This window comes from Aquarana catesbeiana, linkage group LG01 (assembly GCF_042186555.1).
Source record: "Aquarana catesbeiana isolate 2022-GZ linkage group LG01, ASM4218655v1, whole genome shotgun sequence".
NCBI classification, from domain to species: Eukaryota; Metazoa; Chordata; class Amphibia; order Anura; family Ranidae; genus Aquarana; species Aquarana catesbeiana.
The window spans coordinates 229,331,372-229,356,488 of NC_133324.1; the positions used below are offsets into that span (position 1 = coordinate 229,331,372).

At 42.8% G+C, this 25,117-nt stretch overlaps 1 protein-coding gene across 2 annotated transcripts in view; it reads left to right on the forward strand.

Moving 5' to 3' along the window:
- Positions 1-25,117, forward strand: part of KSR2 (kinase suppressor of ras 2) — a 707,775-nt gene that overhangs the window by 657,026 nt on the left and 25,632 nt on the right. For both annotated transcript variants that reach the window (XM_073625662.1, XM_073625672.1), the window contains exon 17: positions 18,908-19,039. In XM_073625662.1, the coding sequence (XP_073481763.1) occupies positions 18,908-19,039 (132 nt within the window). The remainder of the gene's footprint in view (positions 1-18,907; positions 19,040-25,117) is intronic.

Sequence of the window (25,117 nt, forward strand, 5' to 3'; positions counted from 1 at the left end):
TGAGCAGAAAGCCGGTGACTGTCAGTCAATGGCTCTCTGCTCTGTCCCTCCAGTGCTCACTGGAGCTCCAAGCTGTGCAGGGATGGAAGCGACTGGCTCAGGCTCTCAGCAGCACACTGAGAGGCTGAGCCAGCTGCCAGTTAGGCATCTGGGTGGATCCCGACATTAAAGTCAGGATCCCTCCAGAATCTGGACCAGTTGAATGATGTCCACCAACAGCAGGCTTTTGAAAACAGGTCACAGGAGTGCAGAATGAAGCAACTCCTGTGGCCTATAGGAGAAGTGGGGCCAAAAGGGCAATTGGCCCTGCTTCTCCTTTAAATGAAAAATAACTGCTGAAACAAGCAATCTAAAGATCTTTCGACCCTCTGTCAAATCAGCCCATGAGATTGCTTTTGATGTCTTATAACGTTAAACATCACTGCAGAAGTAAGAGGAGCTCATATTTTTTGTGCTGACTGGTATAGGCAGAAAGGGGAGGAGATGGCCAGGAGACATTAATGCCCCATCCAGGCAATATAAGCTGTAGCTAAGATTAGCAAATATTCTACAAATAAAAGAGTATGGCCTGTTTTTCTGCATGGTTTATACATGTACTTCAAAGGGTTGTGGATTGGCCTTTGTGACATAAACTGAGTATATTGATAAATACGTTCACATGGACAAACAAGATATACAACTTCTAGAAGCAACCATGGATAAAAAGGCATTACACATACACAAGTAAAGAAGCTGTCCGTTGTTACCAATCACCTCTTTGCTTAATTGCATTTAGCGGCACATGCTTTCTTGCCCTGCCTAGCTGATAAAAGAGCAACCAGGTGGGAACCCTGCTGTAGCCCAGTCTAGACTTTGGTGCATTTGAATCTCTTGTGACCTCTTGTAGCTCAACCATAGGCTGCACATAAATCAGAAGGAAATTTTGTTTTTGTTTGTTTTTTTACATTGAATACTAACCACAGGGCACAAGAAGCACTTGCTGGAAGTAGGCACATTCTAAATTAGATCAGTACCACCTTCTATGTACAAGTTTGTAACAAAAATATTTCAGCATTTTCTTCCTGCTGCAGCCTTGAAATAACCAAGAATTGAGAGCTGCTTAAATAGCCAAGAGACCTTGATTCTGTATTAGAAGTATCCAGTAAAGAATAGCAGCATCATATGGAGTCCCTGAATCTCTCTCTAAAATAAATCTCAATGCAGTTACAGCAGGGGGGATGCACAAAGTTACTGGCAAAGTAAATTGCTATGAGTAAAAATAGCAAAGCAAGAAGGGCCAATGCCATTTCTTTTCTGTTTACGAAGTACAGTATTTTGTGAAAATCAGAAGGCAGGACCCAGTATCACGCCAGCATAGGTCCTTTTTTATTTCACTGTATCCAGCTGACGTATAGTTTTGCATGCAAATCAGACATAAAACCTGATAGAGCCAGCAGCTGATTATCACTTCCATGTCCTCTTTCTCTTTCTACTGTCAGGGTCATTGTTAGTTAATAGGATCAAGTTTGTAAACAAGTGTTAAAAGTGCTGTTAGCAGCTGTAAAGTTTCTGCATTATTATGCTTTCTTCCATGCCTTTTATGAGGAGCGTTTCATTGTAACATAACTTGCAATTAAAACACAGCAAAAAATGATGTTGAGCAATTATTTTTCTTATGATGTTGTCAGGATAAGCTGCACAGTCAGGAAATGAAGACACCTGGTACAGTCTACTGTGGGCTTTCTAAGCTGCCTCGCTGGGGTTTGAAAGGCTTGGGATGCATTAAACATCAGTTCCAAAGACAGAAAACCTTCTAATTATACGCTTCATGGTTATCTTTAAACACCCGGCTTCATTGTTCTGTGGTCTTAGGGCAGGCAAACTGCGGAGGTTGGTAGCCTTTTACCAGACATGTGCAGAGAAAATGTATCCCATATTTAACCATGTGCCTATGACAGGTCATTGGGTATCTCAGCATAATTCTCATAATTTCCAATTCAAAAATTCTATAGTGCTTCACTCAGCTTTCCAACATGTTTGATTATATAACTGCTTACCTCCTCCCTGCTAAATTACTATATATATATATATATATATATATATATATATATATACAGTGGGGACATAAAGTATTCAGACCCCCTTAAATTTTTCACTCTTTGTTATATTGCAGCCATTTGCTAAAATCATTTAAGTTCATTTTTTTTCCTCATTAATGTACACACAGCACCCCATATTGACAGAAAAACACAGAATTGTTGACATATTTGGAGATTTATTAAAAAAGAAAAACTGAAATATCACATGGTCCTAAGTATTCAGACCCTTTGCTGTGACACTCATATATTTAACTCAGGTGCTGTCTATTTCTTCTGATCATCCTTGAGATAGTTCTACACCTTCATTTGAGTCCAGCTGTGTTTGATTATAATGATTGTACTTGATTAGGAAAGCCACACACCTGTCTATATAAGACCTTACAGCTCACAGTGCATGTCAGAGCAAATGAGAATCATGAGGTCAAAGGAACTGCCTGAAGAGCTCAGAGACAGAATTATGGCAAGGCACAGATCTGGCCAAAGTTACAAAAAAATTTTTGCTGCACTTAAGTTTCCTAAGAGCACAGTGGCCTCCATAATCCTTAAATGGAAGATGTTTGGGATGACCAGAACCCTTCCTAGAGCTGGCTGTCCAGCCAAACTGAGCTATCGGGGGAGAAGAGCCTTGGTGAGAGAGGTAAAGAAGACCCCAGAGATCACTGTGGCTGAGCTCCAGAGATGCAGTCGGGAGATGGGAGAAAGTTGTAGAAAGTCAACCATCACTGCAGCCCTCCACCAGTCAGGGCTTTATGGCAGAGTGGCCCGACGGAAGCCTCTCCTCAGTGCAAGACACATGAAAGCCCGCATGGAGTTTTCTAAAAAAACACCTGAAGGACTCCAAGATGGTGAGAAATAAGATTTTTTGGTCTGATGAGACCAAGATAGAACCTTTTGGCCTTAATTCTAAGTGGTATATGTGGAGAAAACCAGGCACTGCTCATCATCTGTCCAATACAGTCCCAACAGTGAAGCATGGTGGTGGCAGCATCATGCTGTGGGTGTGTTTTTCAGCTGCAGGGACAGGACGACTGGTTGCAATCGAGGGAAAGATGAATGCGGCCAAGTACAGGGATATCCTGGACGAAAATCTTCTCCAGAGTGCTCAGGACCTCAGACTGGACCAAAGGTTTACCTTCCAACAAGACAATGACCCTAAGCACACAGCTAAAATAACAAAGGATTGGCTTCACAACAACTCCGTGACTGTTCTTGAATGGCCTAGCTAGAGCCCTGACTTAAACCCAATTAAGCATCTCTGGAGAGACCTAAAAATGGCTGTCCACCAATGTTTACCATCCAACCTGACAGAACTGGAGAGGATCTGCAAGGAGGAATGGCAGAGGATCCCCAAATCCAGGTGTGATCAAAAGGGTGCTTCTACTAAATACTAAGCAAAGGGTCTGAATATTTAGGACCATGTGATATTTCAGTTTTTCTTTTTTAATAAATCTGCAAAAATATCAACAATTCTGTGTTTTTCTGTCAATATGGGGTGCTGTGTGTACATTAATGAGGAAATAAATGTTCATAAGTATTGTAACCTGGGGGACAGGTAGGTGGTACAAAGCGCCCTGGGATGAGCAGTCTTTCAGGCACAGACACCAAATCCAGTAGGGTAGTGACAAACAGTGCAATGTTTATTTGTGATATATACAAGTCTATATACAGGTGTTGTACAGTGTTCCAAAAACAAATAGGAACAAAAATAGCCAAACAAAAACCTAGCCGTGTCTCGGCACTAACTATACAAAATTTACAGATCCTAACTACCAGGCTGAGCAAGCCTACTGTTTGTCAGCTTCCACATACACAGCTTAATAGCTTTTGCCAACCTGTTGCTCTCCTAGACAGAAGTTGTCTGAGGTTCCCAGGCCAAGAGCACTGGCTGTCTGTCTCAGGTGAGTTTAAATTAGCCTGGGGGAGAGCACCAACATCTGAACTGGACCATGGATCAGAGATCCCTGAACATGTATGAGAGGTGCCTGGGAGACGTATAACCCTCGAACAGGACTTTTCCAAGCTATCTCTGGGACACTCTGCTACAGTAGTCACAGGCTTAGCCATGACACTCAAAACTGAGCTCAGGTGCATCCTGTTTCCACTAATCATCCTTGTGATATTTCTACAACTTGACTGGAGTCCACCTGTGGAAAATTCAGTTGATTGGACATGATTTGGAAAGGCACACACCTATCTATATAAGGTCCCACAGTTAACAGTGTATGTCATTGCACAAACCAAGCCATGAAGTCCAAGGAATTGTCTGTAGACCTCAGAGACAGGATTGTATCGAGGCACAGATCTGGGAAAGGGTACAGAAAAATATATGCAGCATTGAAGGTCCCAATGAGTGCAGTGGTCTCCATCATCCGTAAATGGAAGAAGCTTGGAACCATCAGGACTCTTCATAGAGCGGGCTACCCGGCCAAACTGAGAGATCGGGGGAGAAGAGCCTTAGTAAGGGAGGTGACCAAGAACCTGATCGTCACTCTGACAGAGCTCCAGCATTTCTCTGTGGAGAGAGGAGAACAACCATCTCTGCAGCACTCCACCACTTAGGCCTGTATGGTAGAGTGGCCAGACAGAAGCCACTCCTCAGTAAAATGCACATGACAGCCCACCTGGAGTTTGCCAAAAGGCACCAGAAAGCAAAATTCTCTGGTCTCATGAAACAAAGATTGAACTCTTTGGCCTGAATGGCAAGCGTCATGTCTGGAGGAAACCAGGCACCGCTCATCACCTGGCCAATTCATCCTTACAGTGAAGCATGGTGGTGGCAACATCATACTGTGGGGATGTTTTTCAGTGGCAGGAACTGGGAGATTAGTCAGGATCGAGGGTAAGATGAATGCAGCAATGTACAGAGACATCCTTAATGAAAACCTGCTCCAGAGCGCACTGGACCTCAGACTGGGGCGAAGGATCATCTTCGACCAGGACAACGACCCTTTAACACACAGCCAAAATAACAAAGGAGTGGCTATGGGACAGCACTGTGAATGTCCTTGAGTGACCTAGCCAGAGCCCAGACTTGAACCCAATTGAGCATCTCTGGAGAGATCTGAAAATGACTGAAGAAGAGAATGGGAGAAACTGCTCAAAAATAGGTGTGCCAAGCTTGTAGCATCATACTTAAAAAGGCTGTAATTGGTGCCAAAAGTGCTTCAACAAAGTATTAAGCAAACGCTGTGAATACTTACGTACATGGGATTTTTTTCCTTTTTTATTTTTAATAAATTTGCAAAGATTTTAAACAAACTTCTTTCACATTGTCATTATGGGGTATTGTTTGTAGAATTTTAAGGAAAATAATGAATTTAATTCATTTTGAAATAAGGCTGTAACATAACAAAATGTGGAAGAAGTGAAGCTCTGTGAAAACTTTCCGGATGCACTGTATACATATATATTATAGTCAGTGCATAACATACCTTTTTACCTTTTTATTAGCTGCAAGCTTGTTTTATATTGTCTATATTCACAGTTCAGCACATTTTTTTTCTTTGGAATTATGGTAATGGTACCCCTCTATCTGACTACATGAAAAAATGTGGCTGAGATTCTGCTTCATTAGTCACTTTATCTTCCTTAACCTGGACAATGAATGGATTGACAATGAAAGAGCAGCAACATACAGATAAGGCATTAACTTCATTCTTCTACTCATGTTTTAGGCTGATAAACAGGAGGTGGACCAGAGGGTCAAAAAGCAGAGCAGAGGGGCAAGATGTAGAACAGTGGGTCCCACCTGCACACTATATTGATATTCCGCCTCTTGTAAAAATCCAGCAATATTGCGATCCTCTCTCTGTACCTACTGCCACCCAGCTCGAAAACCCCACCACGCAGGGCTGTGCTACTGCTGCCCACAACTGACCAAACTCTGACACCCAGAATAGATTCCCACATGCAGCAGGATTCGTTAGTCACTTTTCCTTCCCTAGCCTGTGATTGGACAATAAAAGAGTAGCAGCATATGGACGAGCCATTGCCTGAGTGTCATTATTCGTCATGTTCTGTGTTAGGCTGATAATTACTGTGATTAACTCAGGGTGCTCCTGCTTCCATTTACCAGTCCCCATTTACCACTTCCATTTACAAGTGCTACTGTGCAAGAGATTGCAGCAGACTGATTTCAAGACAGTTAACCCTTTGGGCATCGGTTATATGTCTGCGGCAGCACTAACATGTAAACAGACCCCCAACTGCCATAGCAGTCAGAAATTTGTTTACCTTTTTACATTGAATAGCTTTCCTGTAGAAGTCATAACTTCCAACAGCCTACCATTGTAGGCAGTACATAGGTGGGCTAGTTTCTTATCATCAAAAGAATGTTAATATGTAATCAAAACATTATTAGTGCTGTGTGCACAATATGAGAGCAGTGAGTATGAGTATTACTTGTAATATCCACAGTGGGAATCATTGACAGTCATTTGTTAGCACAGCCGTGTGACCATGATGACCGATGAGGTTTCTTCTTCCATTAAGGTGTCCCAGAAAGAAGAAGCATTTCTAATTGGTGAGTGCTTGCCATTCTGAGCATTATGATGGATACTTACCCCAGGACTGTGTATTGTGGTGTACAGTGTATAGATCGCTACTCCAGCAACATAGAACATAACGGCTGCTATGTGCAGCGGGGTCCCGGGGGTGGTCAGGATATTTGAAGTTAGTTCACCTGATGCCTCATAGAAGAAGGACAACATCCTGTTGATCAAATTCTTGATAACCAAGCTGTTTGCCATAAATATTATTTAATATGATTTTATACACCTTCTGCCTAACTGTAACTGTATTTTCTCCGGTGAGTGGATTGTTGTTTTCTCCTTTTGACTCCTGTATCTTATAAACTTTATTGACTCTTTCAATAAAAAAAAAGATTGAAACGAAAAAATCCTATCCATCCTTGATCCATCATAGATAAACATGACCTGGGTAGAGTCTGGATTTGTTCAGACTGGTTTATTCATCCATAATCATAAGTCACTGTAGTATAAATATAAATTGATGTTGGATGCCTCAGACAGCAGCTACAACTCTTTTATTAACAAAAAAATGTGCTTTCCATCTCTTTGCATACGCAGAAGATACAAAGTATGTTAATGTTGTAGCTGTAGTTTTGACATCCTCTGCCTGAAGTATGAGCATACACTGAATAATAGTAATAGATAAGAGAGAACTAAGGTATATACAGTATCTTATCTTTATCTTTTTCTGTGATGTTGGTTCCTTTTCTGCTCTCTGGGTTTCTTTTTACCCTTAGATATATAGTATACATTTTACCTATAGTACAAATCAGAGTTTCACGTTACGTTAACTATAAATTAAGGGTGTTAACAATTTGTTATATCTGCTCTTGGTGGCTTTCTGGATCTATTATCTTGTCAGTTGGTTATAATAATTACTTAAAGCTGAAAGTGATTGTAAAGTCTGTTTTTTTGTATAAAAATAACAAACATGTCATGTTTACCTGCTCTGTGCAGTGGTTTTTGTACAGGGCAGCTCCAAACCTCCGCTTCTCAGGTCCCTCTTTGATGCTCCTTGCCCCTCCCGCCCGTTGAGTGCCCCCACAGCAAGCAGCTTGCTATGGGGCACCTGGGCCGAGCCGCAGCTCCATGTATCCATTCAGACATGGAGCCGCCCCCTCGCTCTCCTCATTGGCTAACTGACTTTGACAGCAGCAGGAGCTACTTCTGACCCCTGTACTCCATGCATTACCTATTCCTGTCCTCAGCACTCTGTGCACTACCTACTCCTGACCCCCACACTCTGCGGGATACTTACTCCTGACCCCTGCACTACATACACTATGTTTTACATATTGTACTCCTAAAACTTACATTCAGTTCATTACATCCTTCTGAACCATGCATTCTTTAGGCTATAATACATCTTACATACTCTTGGCCAAAGTGTTTATTGTCTTATTAGTTGCTGGTTACAAAGTAGTCACTGACTATTTTAATACATTTCCTCCTTAGGCTTGGACAAAGAGTTAGCGCTCCGTCTATATTTTGGATACAGAAAAGTATATGTAATGGAAGAGTTTCATTTTCAAAACTGATTGTGCTGTATATATGTGTCTTTGAGACTCTCTCATGGCACAGTAATTAAAGCAAATTTTGTAGGTACAGTGAGGGAAAAAAGTATTTGATCCCCTGCTGATTTTGTACATTTGTCGACTGACAAAGAAATGATCAGTCTAATTTTAATGGTAGGTTTATTTTAACAGTGAGAGATGGAAAAAAAAATTCCAGAAAAACGCATTTCAAAAAAGTTATAAATTGATTTGCATTTTGAGTGAAATAAGAATTTGATCCCCTATCAATCAGCAAGATTTCTGGCTCCCAGGTGTCTTCTATACAGGTAACGAGCTGAAATTAGGAGCACTCTGTTAAAGGCAGTGCTCCTAATCCCAGCTTGTTACCTGTATCAATCAATCAGATTCCAATCTCTCCACCATGGCCAAGACCAAAGAGCTGCCCAAGGATGCCAGGGACAAGATTGTAGACCTACACAAGGCTGGAATGGGCTACAAGACCATTACCAAGCAGCTTGGTGAGAGGGTGACAACAGTTGGTGCAAATATTTGCAAATGGAAGAAACACAATATAACTGTCAATCTCTCTCGGTCTGGGGCTTCATGCAAGATCTCACCTCGTGGAGTTTCAGTGATCATGAGAATAGTATGGAATCAGCCCTGAACTACGTAGGAGAATCTTGTCAATGATCTCAAGGCAGCTGGGACCATAGTCACCAAGAGAACAATTAGTAACACACTACGCTGTGAAGGATTGAGATCCTGCAGTGCCCACAAGGTCCCCCTGCTCAAGAAAGCAAATGTATAGGTCCGTCTGAAGTTTGCTAATGAACATTTGAATGGATCAGAGGAGAACTGGGTGAAGTTGTTGTGGTCAGACCACATTGAGCACTTTGGCTTTAACTCAACTCACCATGTTTGGAGGAGGAGGAATGCTGCCTTTAACCCCAAGAACACCATCCCTACCATTAAATATGGAGGTGGAAACATTATGCTTTGGAAGTGTTTTTCTGCTAAGGGGACAGGACAACTTCACTGCATCAAAGGGACGATGGACAGGGCCATGCACCATCAAATCTTGAGTGAGAACCTCCTTTTTTCTTCTGGGGAATTGAAAATGAGTCAGGAGTGGGTATTCCAGCATGACAATGACCCAAAACACATGGCCAAAGCAACAAAGGAGTGGCTCAAGAAGAAGCACATTAAGTTCCTGGAGTTGCCTAGCCAGTTTCCAGACCTTAAACCCATAGAAAATATGTGGAGGGAGCTGAAGGTTCAAATTACTAAACATCAGCCTCTAAACTTAATGACTTGGAGAGGATCTGCAAAGAGGAGTGGGATAAAATCCCTCTCTGGATGTGTGCAAACCTGGTGGTCAACTACAAGAAACGTCTGATCTCTCTGATTGCTAACGAGGGTTTTGCTACCAAGTACTAAATCATGTTTTGTGAAGGGATCAAATGCTTATTTCACTTAATGTAAATCAATTTATACCTTTTTTGAAATGCGTTTTTCTGGATTTTTTTGTTGTTATTCTGTCTCTCACTGTTAAAATAAACCTACCATTAAAATTATAGACTGCTCATTTCTTTGTCAGTGGCTAAACATACAAAATTAGCAGGGGGTCAAATAATTTTTTCCCTCATGGTACAAAGATTGGCATTTATGTGCCATGTATACAGTGAGTAGGTGAAGGTTTCATGTCCCTTTAAGCACCTTCCACTGTTAATTTGGCCACAGCTACCATTTTGTGTTGTATGTTTAACCCTCTGTCCCTCCTCTGGGTGCCCCAGGTCTTTTATGATCCTAGCAATGCCCATTGTGGCTACAAACAAACATTCATAAATATCTTTGAATGTAAATATTGAATTTGATATATTTCTAGTTGCATTGCCATGATTGCATAGCTGAATGTAATTTCTACACAAACAGGCATTGCAGGGTTGTTAGTAATTTAGGAGAAGCTAGTCATAATGTCCATTAACAATATTACAATTTATGAACATAAAAGAGGAAATTATAGCCATGGAAAACTAAGCAGTAGCTATTGGACCTAGCAGCACAGAAGGCCTAGTGTTTATTGACTGCACAATGATTTATCAAGCATGCCATAGCATCTGAAGTATAAGTTTGTATGAAATCTACATTTTTAGTGCTGTATGTGCAGGAAAAATCTTGCAAGCAATGCCACTAGGTCAATTTACACTCAATACAGAGTAGCTCTGAAGACCATTACAAGTTGATTGCATTTCAATTAGTCAGTAAAAAGACAATCATTTCATATCTATTATTCTTCATCTCTGCAAGTAGGTGGGTAGGTGCAACATGGCACTCAGGAACACCTGATCCAAATGACTGAACAACATGTTTCATTCACAATTTATTGTCCTAGTAGCTGTGTGAACAACTCATAAAGCCACTGCAGTTAGCGCAGATCCCATATGTACAGCTCTTGCTGAGGTGAATGGTTCAGGTTTTTTTTGATCCTTGAAAAAAAATAACCCATATAGAGAGGAAGTGGCGAGCTAAATGCTAAGCTTCAGTTATTGTTCGAGCGATCAAGTCACTCAACCCAAAAAGCCAAAGTGTGTTGTATAGGTGGTGTACCTTGTTATCTACAATATTTAGTTAACAAAAAAAAAATGATATTTTAGGAGAATGTAATAAAGAAGTAAATTATAACGTTATTTGATTCCCCTTATCTTTATAATGGTACATGTTATTGAAGGCCTATAACAACTAAACATTTATGCAGACTCTATTCTTCAAGTAATATTGTTCAAAAAAGCATTATAGGTACTTTCTAATTTGAATTCACAGAATTCTATTACCTGGTTCTAATTTTAAATCTGTATAGCTACAATCAGCCTGTCTCTAATTACAGCTTTTATAGTTAACCAATTTGTGATATAACTTGTTGTCTAGAGTTGCTATTGGCAAATAAATTAACTAAACCTAATGTCAGCATAATGTTTTATTAGTTGTAAGAAGCCTCATTAATCTACTAGCATGATTTGCGTAATAGTAGGTAAATAAATGAGCCCAGAGGTCATTGTGACCTCACCATTGCTGGATGCCATTGGTCATGGTATCTGGGATCCATTCAGAACCAAAGAACATAAAATCGAAGAAGCATTAAGTATTGTGTGTCTAGTAGGAAAACTTATCGCTCAGGCCTTGCAGGTTATGCTCCTCTAACAAAGAATTTTTCATATTCCTCCTGGGTTTTGTTTTTTACCGTTTCATGAAATAGCACACCAAATATCAATAAATCTGTGTAATGTAGGTGATCATTTTGTGCATTCTAAATTAATCAGATTGGAAATGTAGCTTTTTAGAGGATCATCTGGTAGATTTCCAAAGCTGTGTGGGCTCTTAAAATATATTTAATCAGTCAACCCTTTGCTACACACAAGGTGGTCATACATTATACAATTTTCTTTAGATTCCTTTAGATTTACCTTAAACTATGCAGTGCAAGGGCCTGCCTTGCATACAAATTGAAAGTGTTTAGGTTTGAACTCATATTATATAGTAGATCTAAAGGAAAATTGTACAATGTATGGCCAGCCTTGAGCACTTAAGTGCTAATTAACCCTTTAAGGTATTTATAAAGTCAAAACAGATTTTTTTTGTTGCTATCTGTCTTCTACTGTGCATACTTCAGTAACGAGAGAGTGGGATTTTAAAAGTACTTACATAGAGGTGTACTCTAGTTTTGCTATCTTTATAGTCATTTGAACTCCATTTAGCATTGAATGGTGAATGCTTAATGGCAGGGCACCCTCTTGTGTTCACTCCCTTTAAGGAAGATTTTTAATCCAAATTGGTTGGTCTTTTTTGTGCCTCTCCTGCGGTACACCACATGCCACCCGGGTTCACTTTTGGATGCTAAAACTGGAAATCCATGTTTTAAAAATAAAATATTTCTTCCTTCCCCATATTGGGTTTTCCCCCTTATGGGGGCATAAAGTACTTAAATAAAGTACTTAAATTGGAAGTGATGCAAAGATCCATGTGGTGTTTGCTTCTAGTAGCCGAAATATTCTTTCTGATGAAGCCAATGTAGGCAAAACATTGAAGCAGCAACTTGAAGTCTTTAAGTTTCAAGTGACCCATATTGTACCAATCTTGAAACTTGAAACTTGATCTACAGTCCCTTGAAAAAATATTCATACCCCTTGAAATTTTCCACATTTTGTGATGTTACAACCAAAACTTAAATGTATTTTATTGGGATTTTATGTGCTAGACCAACACAAAGTGGCACAAAATTGTGAAGTGGAAGGAAATGATAAATGGTTTTCAAAATTCTTTACAAATAAATCTCTGAAAAGTGTGGCATGCATTTGTATTCAGCCCCCTTTACTCTGATGCCTCTAACTAAAATCGAGATGGAAAATGTGTGATGGAGCCTACACACGGTCGGAATTTCTGACAACAAGGTCCTATCACACATTTTCCGTCGGAAAATCCAACCGTGTGTACGGGGCATTAGAGTCTGAAAAAAAATTGAGACTGGGGCGGAGGTTCACCTTCCAGCAGCATAACGACCCTAAACATACAGTCAGAGCTACAATGGCAAGACTTGAAAATTGCTGTTCGCAAACGCTCTCCATCCATCCTGAAAGAGCTTGAGCTATTTTGCAAAACAGAATGGGCAAAAATGTCACTCTCTAGATGTGCAAATCTGGTAGAGACATAACCAAAAAGACTTGCAGCTGTAATTGCAGCAAAAGGTGGTTCTACAAAGTATTGACTCAGGGGGCTTAATACAAATGCACGCCACACTTTTCACATATTTATTTGGAAAACATTTTGTAAACCATTTATCATTTTCCTTCCACTTCACAATTATGTGCCACTTTGTGTTGGTCTATCACATAAAATCCCAATAATATACATTTTTGGTTGTAACATGACAAATTGTGGAAAATTTCAAGGGGTATGAATACCTTTTCAAGGCACTGTATGTTGATCTTTTAAGCATCTGTACTGAAGATTTTGACTCAATTCCTCTTATGGTGACAGCTCATAATTTGGGATTTTTTTTATTATTATACAGTATTTATATAGCGCCAACAGTTTACGTAGCGCTTTACAACTTGAGGGTAAACAGTACAAATGCAATACAATTTGATACAGTAGGAATCAGAGGGCCCTGCTCCTTAGAGCTTACAATCTAAGAGGGAAGGTCAAGAGATACAAGAGGTAATAACTATGGGTGATGTGCTGATTGAGAAGATAAATGTGCACTTGTTAGGTGGGGGCCAGATAGGCTTCTCTGAAGAGATGAGTTTTCAGGGATCGTCTGAAAGTGGATAAAGTAGGAGAAAATCGGACGGATTGGGGTAGAGCATTCCAGAGGATGGGGGAGGCTCTGGAGAAGTCCTGAAGGCGAGCATGGGATGAGGTGTCAAGGGAGTTTGAGAGCAGGAGGTCTTGGGAGGAGCAAAGAGAACGATTAGGTTGGTATTTTGTGACTAGGTTAGAGATGTAGCTGGGGGCCAGGTTGTGGATGGCTTTGTAAGTTATAGTTAGTATCTTGAATTTAATTCGGTGACTGAGTGGCAGCCAATGGAGAGATTGGCAGAGGGGTGTGGCAGACGCTGAGCGCTTTGTGTGGTGGATGAGCCTGGCAGCAGTGTTCATGATGGACTGAAGTGGGGATAGCCTATTTAGAGGTAAACCAATGAGGAGGGAGATGACCAGGGAGTGGATTAGAAGCTTTGTGGTGTCATTGGTTAGGAAGGGGCGTATCTTGGAGATGTTGCGAAGACTGAGGCGGCAAGCTTTGGATAGTGATAGAATGTGGGGTCGAAAGGTTAGTTCAGAGTCCAGGATTACACCTAGGACCTTGGCGTGGGGAGATGGGTTGATAGTTGAGCCATTGATCTTGACAGGGAAATCAGGGGAAGTGGCACCTGAGGGAGGAAATATCATGAGCTCAGTTTTGGATAGGTTGAGTTTGAGAAAGTGATGTGACATCCAGGCTGATATGTCTGCTAGTAAGTTGGTAATGCGTGAGGAGACAGATGGAGAGAGCTGGGGGGTGGAGAGATAGATTTGGGTGTCATCAGCGTAGAGATGATATTTAAAGCCGTGGGAGGCAATCAACTGACCCAAGGAGGTGGTGTAGATTGAGAAAAGGAGAGGTCCAAGAACAGAACCTTGGGGGACCCCGGATTTTCCCTCAATTTCAGTCCAGGTGGTTACCAGGTAGGATGAATCCCCTAGCTGGGATGCAGACAGTGATACAAATCTATGGTAAGGGGTTTTAATTCCTTACAATTCGATCCAAAACAATCAGAAATAATTTTAACCTAAATACACTTTATTCAAAGTGGAACCTTCAGTAACTTTAAAAGTGGATATGAATATACTATATTCCTGACCTGTCACAGTGTACAGCAACAGTTTTCAGAAAAGATCAACTTTGTATCAATGGAGCAGCAGTCCTTAAGGTCCAGTCAAGTGAATTTGCCTAGGCTGAGGTGAAGTCATCAGTCTGCTGCAGGTAGTAGAAAGCATCTTCCCTGTTCAATGCCAAGGTCAGACTGTAGCATTTTAGCAAGGCAGATAGGGGCTGTCAGACACTTGTGAATTTATTGAACACAGTCACCAAAATCTATATGATTGTGTTACCTCCGACCCATCATCTCAGTCCAAGAATTAGATGCTGGCCCTGAATGATGCCTGAACAAAGTTTGCCCTGTCCTTCTGGAGATATAGAAACATGACTGCAATGTCAAGGGGAGAACCCAGATCTCTGTGAGAGGTAATATCTGGAAGCGTTATACTCACGCATTGCTTAAAATGCATGCATGTAACGTGAAAAAATATATCTAGTGCTAGCTAGGTCTGCTTTAAATTAAAGATGAATGCTATACAATCAGTTAAACACAGAGATAAAATAAATATATGATAGCTGTTTTACCTGACAAAGGATTTGTATTTTCATATATTCCTGAGATTTACACAGATCTGTCACATAGCACAGACTACACTGTGCTATGCTATAAGATCTGAGTTTTTTCCGGTTCTGTAGTTAAAGTGGTGTAAACCACAGACATGAAATATGAACATAGCATATCCCTGTACTTGTCTCAATTAAGAGAACTAAGTGTCACTTTTGTCTCCTGCTTTGTCCCTCTGCTATCAGCATGAATCACTTCTGACAAGTTTTCCCGACACCAAGAGAAAAAAAAGTGACAGGGGAGGGAGCTCCAGCTGATTGAAGGCCTCAGCTGTGTTCCTGTCTGCTCTGTGATGGGGGTGTGTCTCTTCCCTCCAATCAACTCTCAGAGCTCTCCTCATGGAGCTCTGCAGAGTGTAAGTTCAGCTTTCCTCCCCCTGTTTTCTGAACTCTCACACAATCTTTAGAATTCAGCACTTTGAACAGATGTAGAGAAGAGAAGACTGGAGATAGACAGGTACAACTTATGTAGGAGGTTATGTATGTTGTTTCATCCCTGTGTATCATCAAAGGCCAGTCACTTCACTGGGTACATGAGGGGTTTACAACCAATTAAAGTAACACCTACAGGTTCTTGCCCCCCCCCCCTCATTCCTTCCACACATGCTGTGGATGAACAGAGAAAGGAGAAGCAGCATACGTCTTGCATTGCAGCATGACTGCTTTTCCTCCCTGTCACGTACCTGACTGGAGGCAGAAGTGATGAGAGGGCTTCCCTTGCCTCCCTGTCACGTACCTGACTGGAGGCAGAAGTGATGAGAGGGCTTCCCTTGCAGCTGAGTGCAGAGTACCATTGAAGGTGGTGACAGAGGGTGCTATAACTAAAGATGCACGGGTTGCCTGAAGGTGAAGCTGCCTGATGAATCCTGATGTGAAGACACCCAAGAGCAGAGAAGTAGTCACAGCAGATGATTCTCTGGAGGTGTTGGACAGATGGGTTAGGCAGGAAGCAAGGTCTGAAGCCAGGCCGGGGGTCAAACACATTAAGTTAGTCAGGAGCAGAGGCAGAAGCGTGGTCGAGATCAAGCCGGGGTCAAACACAGGATGTCATTTAGGAACAAGGCCGAAGTAGGTCTTTGGAGTAAGCCGGGTTTAGAGCCAGGAGAGAAACCAGAGCAGGTCAGGGGTAACCTGGGTTGGTAATCAAACAGAAGCACAAGGCACAGAAACACAGGATACAAAGATGACGATAATCCAGCAATTTGTGAGAGGAGCTGCTGTCCTTATATAGGCCAGTGGACATTGGCAATCAGCGCGCTTTGTGCGCACTGTCACGCATGCAGATTTTCCATTGTGTGCCATTCGCTAAAGCGCATATGCGAATTAGCATGGCCATACTGAATACTGGCATATTTGCAAGGTCTTCTCTGAATTCTTCCCTGACACTCCCCAAGTCTGAATGCTGTTTTATGTTGACTGCAAAAGACTAATATTAGGTCAAATTCAGGTACATATACTAATTTATAAAAATACATTTAATAATGTATTGATGATAAAGGGGGTGCCTTTATTTGTGTAATTGGAATTGTGTCTGCCTGGAATTCAGCTTTAAACTTTTATAAAGTGGAACCCCAGTAGCCACAGTATGTTAGCCAGACATACAGTGGGGACGGAAAGTATTCAGACCCCCTTAAATTTTTCACTCTTTGTTATATTGCAGCCATTTGCTAAAATCATTTAAGTTAATTTTTTTCCTCATTAATGTACACACAGCACCCCATATTGACAGAAAAACACAGAATTGTTGACATTTTTGCAGATTTATTAAAAAAGAAAAACTGAAATATCACCTCTATCTCTCTCCTCCAAACACGACGAGTTGTGTTTCTACCAAACAGTTCTACTTTGGTTTCATCTGACCATATGACATTCTCCCAATCCTCATCTGGATCATCCAAATGCTCTCTAGCAAACCTCAGACGGGCCCGGACATGTACTGTCTTAAACAGGGGGACACGTCTGGCACTGCAGGATCTGAGTCCCTGGCGGCGTATTGTGTTACTGATGGTAGCCTTTGTTACGTTGGTCCCAGCTCTCTGCAGGTCATTCAGTAGGTCCCTCCGTGTGGTTCTGGGATTTTTTCTCACCGTTCTTGTGATCATTTTGACCCCACGGGGTGAGATCTTGCGTGGAGCCCCAGATCGAGGGAGATTATCAGTGGTCTTGTATGTATTCCATTTTCTAATTATTGCTCCCACAGTTGATTTCTTCACACCAAGCTGCTTGCCTATGCAGATTCAGTCTTCCCAGCCTGGTGCAGGTCTACAATTTTGTTTCTGGTGTCCTTCGACAGCTCTTTGGTCTTCACCATGGAGTTTGGAGTGTGACTGTTTGAGGTTGTGTCTTTTATACTAATAACAAGTTCAAGCAGGTGCCATTAATACAGGTAATGAGTGGAGGACAGAGGAGCCTCTTAAAGAAGAAGATACAGGTCGGAGAGCCAGAAATCTTGCTTGTTTGTAGGTGACCAAATACTTATTTTCCACCATAATTTGCAAATAAATTCTTTCAAAAATCAGACAATGTGATTGTCTGGATTTGTTTCCACATTTTGTCTCTCATAGTTGAGGTATACCTATGATGACAATTACAGGCCTCTCTCATCTTTTTAAGTGGGAGAACTTGCACAATTGGTGGCTGACTAAATACTTTTTTGCCCCACTGTAAGTACCTGTAATGAATAAATTAACCTGTTTTTTTCTGACCTATCAAGAAAACCCACTTTGTACATAATGTGTTATGTGATAATCTGGCTAACTGTAAGTTGAACAGAAACTGCAGAATGAAAAACAGCAAGAAAGGTGCAGTAGCCTAATGCATTACCACAAACACAATTTATTAATAAATAAGTAGAAATATATACTGTACATCAAAATTGTATAATCCCAAACATGAAATGAATCAAAAGACAGGCACCTCTAAGACCTGGATAACTGATGTCGAAAACCTTTGTAATACTGCACTGCACAAAGCAAATTTGTTGACGTGTTTCAAAAGAATATGCCCTTTTAATCAAATCTAACATGTTTGTTAGACTACTTGCCTTTAGATGTTCTCAGTACAGAGATTACTGTTAAAGGCAGAAACTGTTAAAGGTTTTAAAGGCAGAAGGTTTTTTTATCTAAATGCATTCTATGCATTAAGATAAAAAGCCTTCTGTGTGCAGCAGCCTTCCCAGCACCCCCATAATACTTACCTGAGTCCAATCTCTATCCAACCTGGTCCCCAGGTACCTCGGCCGTCCAGGACTCTCCCTCCTAATTGGCTGAGACAACTCAAACTCAGTTAACCAATTAAGAGAGAGAGGGGGTGGGGCCGAACCGTGGCTTGGTGTCTGAATGGATACATGGAGCTGCAGCTTGGCTCGGGTGTCCCCATAGCAAGCTGCTTGCTGTGGGGGCACTCAACAGGAGGGAGGGGCCAGGAGCTCCAGCCAGGGACCCAAGAAGAGGAGGATCTGGGCTGCCCTGTGCAAAACCACTGCACTGTGCAGGTAAGTATAACATGTTTGTTATTTTTATAGAAAAAAAATGAGACTTTACAATAACTTTAACTCATTGGAAACTGCACTATGCCGGCACAGCAGACATTTCGCAGGATCGTAACAGTAAAAATAATATTAATAATAATTGGCTAATTGTCTGATTTATAACAACGAGATTAGAGATGTGATGCCAAGACTATGTCCCATAAGTGAATGAATAGGGTTCCTTACCATATCAAGTAGACCCATAACGTGTTGGATTTGAGCAGCTAAATATCATAAATGCAACACAGTAGCTAGTATTATCCTTTATGTTTTTTGAACAGGCGGGAAGACAAGCTCCGGATCCCTAATGGTTGGCTTTGCCATTTGGCACCAGAAATAATACGGCAGTTGTCTCCCAACACAGAGGAGGATAAACTTCCATTTTCAAAGCTCTCAGATGTATTTGCACTTGGGTAAGTAGAATTCTAAGCAACTTTGTATATGTAACATCTTACCTCTGCCTTTTCTTTCCCTATGCATTCAGCGTTTCAGTCATAGGCCTAAACCATTGTCAATAAAAGCTGCAAAAAAATTCCATAGCCACTTAGGTCCAGGTGTAGCTGTGTTACCTGTGTAATACCTGGCATAAATGGTTGGAATACCAGTTTTGTAAACAAGATATTGTAGTTTATTGGAAATGAAAAATCATGAAATGAAAAAGCCATCCAATCACTTGTGTCAGGTGTTGTAAACAACCTCCGGGGCTATATAGTGCTTACTTGTCTGCAGTTGGAGAAGTCTGCAATGTGTCTCACCACTCGTAAGTAGGGATGGGCGAATGGTTCAACCCGAGCATAAGTTCGGTCCGAACTTTTGCTGTTCGGTCGTTCGGCGAATATCCGAACAAACGGTCGAACTTGTCTGCAGTTGGAGAAGACTGAGATGTGTCTCACCACTCGTACCGGGTCTGTGTGCATTACTGCCAGTTTAATGCAGTGCTGGGACAAGGCCATTTGGTGCCCAGGGCGAAGATGGCAAACTGCGCCCCCCCCCCCCCCCCCCGGTTTTAATAAAGAATCAATGTCGTCATTGCAGAGCATTGCACAGTATTGCGGGGTATTGCAGAGTATTGCACAGTATTGTGGGGTATTGCAGAGTATTGCACAGTATTGTGGGGGTATTGCAGAGTATTGCACAGTATTGTGGAGTATTGCAGAGTATTGCACAGTATTGTGGGGTATTGCAGAGTATTGCACAGTATTGTGGGGTATTGCAGAGTATTGCACAGTATTGTGGGGTATTGCAGAGTATTGCACAGTATTGTGGGGTATTGCAGAGTATTTCAGGGTATTGCAGAGTATTGTACAGTATTGTGGGGTATTGCAGAGTATTTCAGGGTATTGCAGAGTATTGTACAGTATTGTGGGCTATTGCAGAGTATTGCAAAGTATTGCGGGGTATTGCAGGGTATTGCGGGGTATTGCAGGGTATTGCAGAGTATTGCACAGTATTGTGGGGTATTGCAGAGTATTGCAAAGTATTGCGGGGTATTGCAGGGTATTGCGGGGTATTGCACAGTATTGCAGAGTATTGCACAGTATTGTGGGGTATTGCAGAGTATTGCACAGTGTTGTGGGGTATTGGAGGCTATTGCAAAGTATTGCGGGGTATTGCAGAGTACTGCGGGGTATTGCAGAGTATGGCACAGTGTTGCGGGGTATTGCAGAGCATTGCAGAGTATTGCACAGTATTGTGGGGTATTGCAGAGTATTGCACAGTATTGTGGAGTATTGCAGAGTATTGCACAGTATTGTGGAGTATTGCAGAGTATTGCACAGTATTGTGGGGTATTGCAGAGTATTGCACAGTGTTGCTGGGTATTGCAGAGTATTGGAGGCTATTGCAGAGTATTGCAAAGTATTGCGGGGTATTGCAGAGTATGGCACAGTGTTGCGGGGTATTGCAGAGCATTGCAGAGTATTGCACAGTATTGTGGAGTATTGCAGAGTATTGTGGGGCTATTGCAGAGTATTGCACAGTGTTGTGGGGTATTGCAGAGTATTGCAGAGTATTGTGGGGCATTGCAGAGTATTGCACAGTGTTGTGGGGCATTGCAGAGTATTGCACAGTGTTGTGGGGCATTGCAGAGTATTGCACAGTGTTGTGGGGCATTGCAGAGTATTGCACAGTGTTGTGGGGCATTGCAGAGTATTGCACAGCGTTGTGGGGTATTGCAGAGTATTGCACAGTGTTGTGGGGCATTGCAGAGTATTGCACAGTATTGTGGAGTATTGCACAGTGTTGTGGGGTATTGCAGAGTATTGTGGGGGTATTGCAGAGTATTGCACAGTGTTGTGGGGTATTGCAGAGTATTGCACAGTATTGTGGGGTATTGCAGAGTATTGCACAGTATTGTGGGGTATTGCAGAGTATTGTGGGGGTATTGCAGAGTATTGCACAGTGTTGTGGGGTATTGCAGAGTATTGCACAGTATTGTGGGGTATTGCAGAGTATTGTGGGGTATTGCAGAGTATTGTGGGGGTATTGCAGAGTATTGCACAGTATTGTGGAGTATTGCACAGTATTGTGGAGTATTGCAGAGTATTGGGGTATTGCAGAGTATTGCACAGTGTTGTGGGGTATTGCAGAGTATTGCACAGTATTGTGGAGTATTGCAGAGTATTGTGGGGGTATTGCAGAGTATTGCACAGTATTGTGGAGTATTGCAGAGTATTGTGGGGTATTGCAGAGTATTGTGGGGTATTGCAGAGTATTGCAGAGTATTGTGGGGGTATTGCAGAGTATTGCACAGTGTTGTGGGGTATTGCAGAGTATTGTGGGGGTATTGCAGAGTATTGCACAGTATTGTGGAGTATTGCAGAGTATTGTGGGGGTATTGCAGAGTATTGCACAGTGTTGTGGGGTATTGCAGAGTATTGCACAGTATTGTGGGGTATTGCAGAGTATTGCACAGTATTGTGGGGTATTGCAGAGTATTGCACAGTGTTGTGGGGTATTGCACAGTGTTGTGGGGTATTGCAGAGTATTGCACAGTATTGTGGGGTATTGCAGAGTATTGCACAGTATTGTGGGGTATTGCAGAGTATTGCACAGTATTGTGGAGTATTGCAGAGTATTGCACAGTATTGTGGAGTATTGCAGAGTATTGCACAGTATTGTGGAGTATTGCAGAGTATTGCACAGTATTGTGGAGTATTGCAGAGTATTGTGGGGGTATTGCAGAGTATTGTGGGGGTATTGCAGAGTATTGCACAGTATTGTGGAGTATTGCACAGTGTTGTGGAGTATTGCACAGTGTTGTGGGGTATTGCAGAGTATTGCACAGTATTGTGGGGTATTCAGCAGTGGTGGTCACTGGTCATTAACCTCGCCTCAGCCTCCTCCCCTCCCCCCAATCCAGACATTTATTAATCTGTTTTTTAGTGTTTACTTACACAAGTTCAGACTCAGAAGTTATGAGTCTGAACTTGTGTAAGTAAACACTAAAAAACAGATTAATAAATGTCTGGATTGGGGGGAGGGGAGGAGGCTGAGGCAAGGTTAATGACCAGTGACCACCACTGCTAAATATCTGAGTCAGAACACTGGCACTGCGCTCTTCTACCTTCCAGATTGAATCCAGCCTGAGCCAGCCAGCCAGGCAGCAGCTCCTCAGCTTGGCTCCGCTTGAGACAGACAGCGCGCCGACACAACACAGCTCAGCTCTCAGCTCTCAGCTCCCGCCTCCCTGCGCTCCTCTCTGCGTCCTCCCACCTCGCCTCCGTCCGTGAGTGACGTCACGGCGCTGGCAGAGACAACGGGACTCCTCCGTAGGGGAGTAAAAGTGTAGTTGTGTGCTGAGGGAAGGGAAGGGAGGATCATGCAGGAGCGCACAGCTGCGCCCCCCCCCATACCAAATGGTACCGCCCAGGGCACGTGCCCTCTCCGCCCCTGCCTTGTACCGGCCCTGGTTTAATGCCATATAGTTTTGTGTGTGTTGCTGCCAGTTTAACGCCATATAGTTTTTGTGCGTTACTACCAGTTTAACGCCATATAGTTCTGTGTGCGTTACCGCCAGTTTAACGCCATTTACTTCTGTGTGAATTACTGCCAGTTTAACGACATTTACTTCTGTGTGCGTTACTGCCAGTTTAATGCCATATAGTTCTGTGTGCGTTACTGCCAGTTTAACACCATATAGTTTTGTGTGCATCACTGTACGTTTGGTGCATTATATTGCAGTATATTATAGTGTATCCGTGGAGTGTGTCTGTGTAGTGTGAGTACTCAAATTAAGGTTCACCAAACACCACTTTACATTGATTAAAGTGCATCTACGTACAAATTTCCACTTCTTCTTTACATTTGCTTATAAGCACCACCAGCATGCAGACATTCCCTTGGCACTGTAAGGGGGCCAGCAACAAATGTGTCCAGAGGCAAAGGTGCACGTGGTGGTCAGTGCTCAGGCAGGGCTTAATTTCTTCTGTTTAGTGAGTTTGCCCATGCTATCCAGCCACAGCATGCAGAGGAGGTGGTGGACTGGCTTACTAAACCTTCTTCTTCATCCTCCTCATCCTCTGTCATGCAAGCAGAGACAAGTGTGCAGTCCCCTGCAGTTGCCAGAGTGGATAAACCTGCCTCCTTGTCCACATCTATTCCTGCCATAGCCCCAACATCAGCCATGGAGGAATCAGCTGAGTTATTTGACCACAGCATTAACTTGCTCCTTGATGATGCCCAGTCATTGCTGGATTTAGATGTTGGCTCTGGGGTTGAGGATGACAGGAACATGAGCCTAGAGAGAGGGGAGAACACTGCTAGACAAATTGGCATTCATGTTCCCCAAGCCGCAGCGTATTGCCAAGTTGTCTCCAGTTAAAGATGGAGGACATGGAGATGATGATGAGGTCACTGATGCGACTTGGGTGCCAGATAGAGCAGAGGAGGAAACTGAAGGTGAGGCGACACAACCCCAAGGAGGCCAACATCAAGAAAAGGTAGAGAGCAGCCACCCTAGTCCATCACATTCTGCAGCTGTTATCTCCCGGCACACTCCCCAAAGCTTAGCTGTCTGGGCCATTTTCAGCACATCTGCAGCAGACTACACTATGTGCAAACTGTGTCTCAGGCACATCAAACTTCGCAAAAACAACAGCCATTTGGGTACCACATGCTTAACAAGGCATTTACGTCCAACCACTCAGCCTACTGGCAAGAGCATCTAAAAGCCACACAAAAGGGGCACAAATCTGTCCCTCCGCCTTCTTACCCACTTCAGTCTGCCCCTGCTATACCTAGTCATTACCGCTTAGCAGCCTCCACTGACAGGGATGATGGTATAGCACAGGGTGTCCCAGGTCCTAGCAGCAGCACACCACCAGCTATAGACTGTAGCCGGCAAATTTCTCTGCCCCATCTGCTGCAGTGTAAAAAAAAATACAGTCCCTGCCACCCACATGCCCAGCGTCTAAATGCAAGCTTGTCAAAGCTATTGGCTCTCCAATTTCTGCCTTTCAGCCTGGTGGATTTTGCCCCCTTCCGTGAATTCGCACAATGTGCTGTACCACAATGGCAGGTTCCCAGTTGCTACTACTTTTCACGTGAGGCCGTCCCATCTCTCTACCAACACATGGAAGGGAATGTTCTGGCATCGTTGGACAAGGCAGTCTGTAAAATCCACCTTACTGCTGGCACGTGGTCCAGCATGCATGAGAATATATTTAGTTCACAGCACACTGGGTAACGCTGCTTGCAACTCGAAAGGATGCAGGACAGGGCTCGGTGCTGCAGCTTGTTGTGCCCCCATGTCTCCATACAGCTTGTGGTGATGATGTCAGACCTGTGAGCTCTACCTCCTCCTCCTCATGCCCTCCTCTACAGAATTGTCCTATAAACATCAGGTACCCCCTAAGCGTTCAAAGGGCTATTCCCTGAATCAGGCTAAAAGGTGCCAAGGAATTGCTTCAGCTGGTGTGTTTAGGGGACAGGAACCACACCTGAGCAGAGATTCTTGCAGCTCTGCAGGGTCAGGCCCAAAGGTGGTTCACACCATGCCAGCTGGAGCCAGGAATGGTGGTGTGCGGTGATGGCTCGAACCTCCTCTCCACCCTTAGACAGGGAAAGTTGACACATGTTCTCAATTTTGGCATTTCCTAAATACGTACCCAGGGTTGCAAGATGTGCTAAAGCTGGCCAGAAGAGTCTGTAGCCATTTCAGGCGGTCATACACAGCCAGTGCTTGGTTGGCTGAAATTCAGCGGGAAATACACCTGCCCATAAACCACCTGTTTTGTTATATGCCCACCAGGTGGAACTCGACTTTGTCAATGCTGCAGCGGCTATACATGCAGCAGACAGCCGTCAATGAGTACCTGTGTGAATACGGCATGACAACAGGCTCAGGCCCGCCTCTGCTTTTTTCCCCCACGCCAATGGCTGATCATTAAGGATGCATGCACTGTATTGTCACCTTTTGAGGAGGCCACAAGGATGGTGAGCCATGACAGTGCATGCAACAGTGACACAATCCCTGTTGTGTTCCTGCTGGA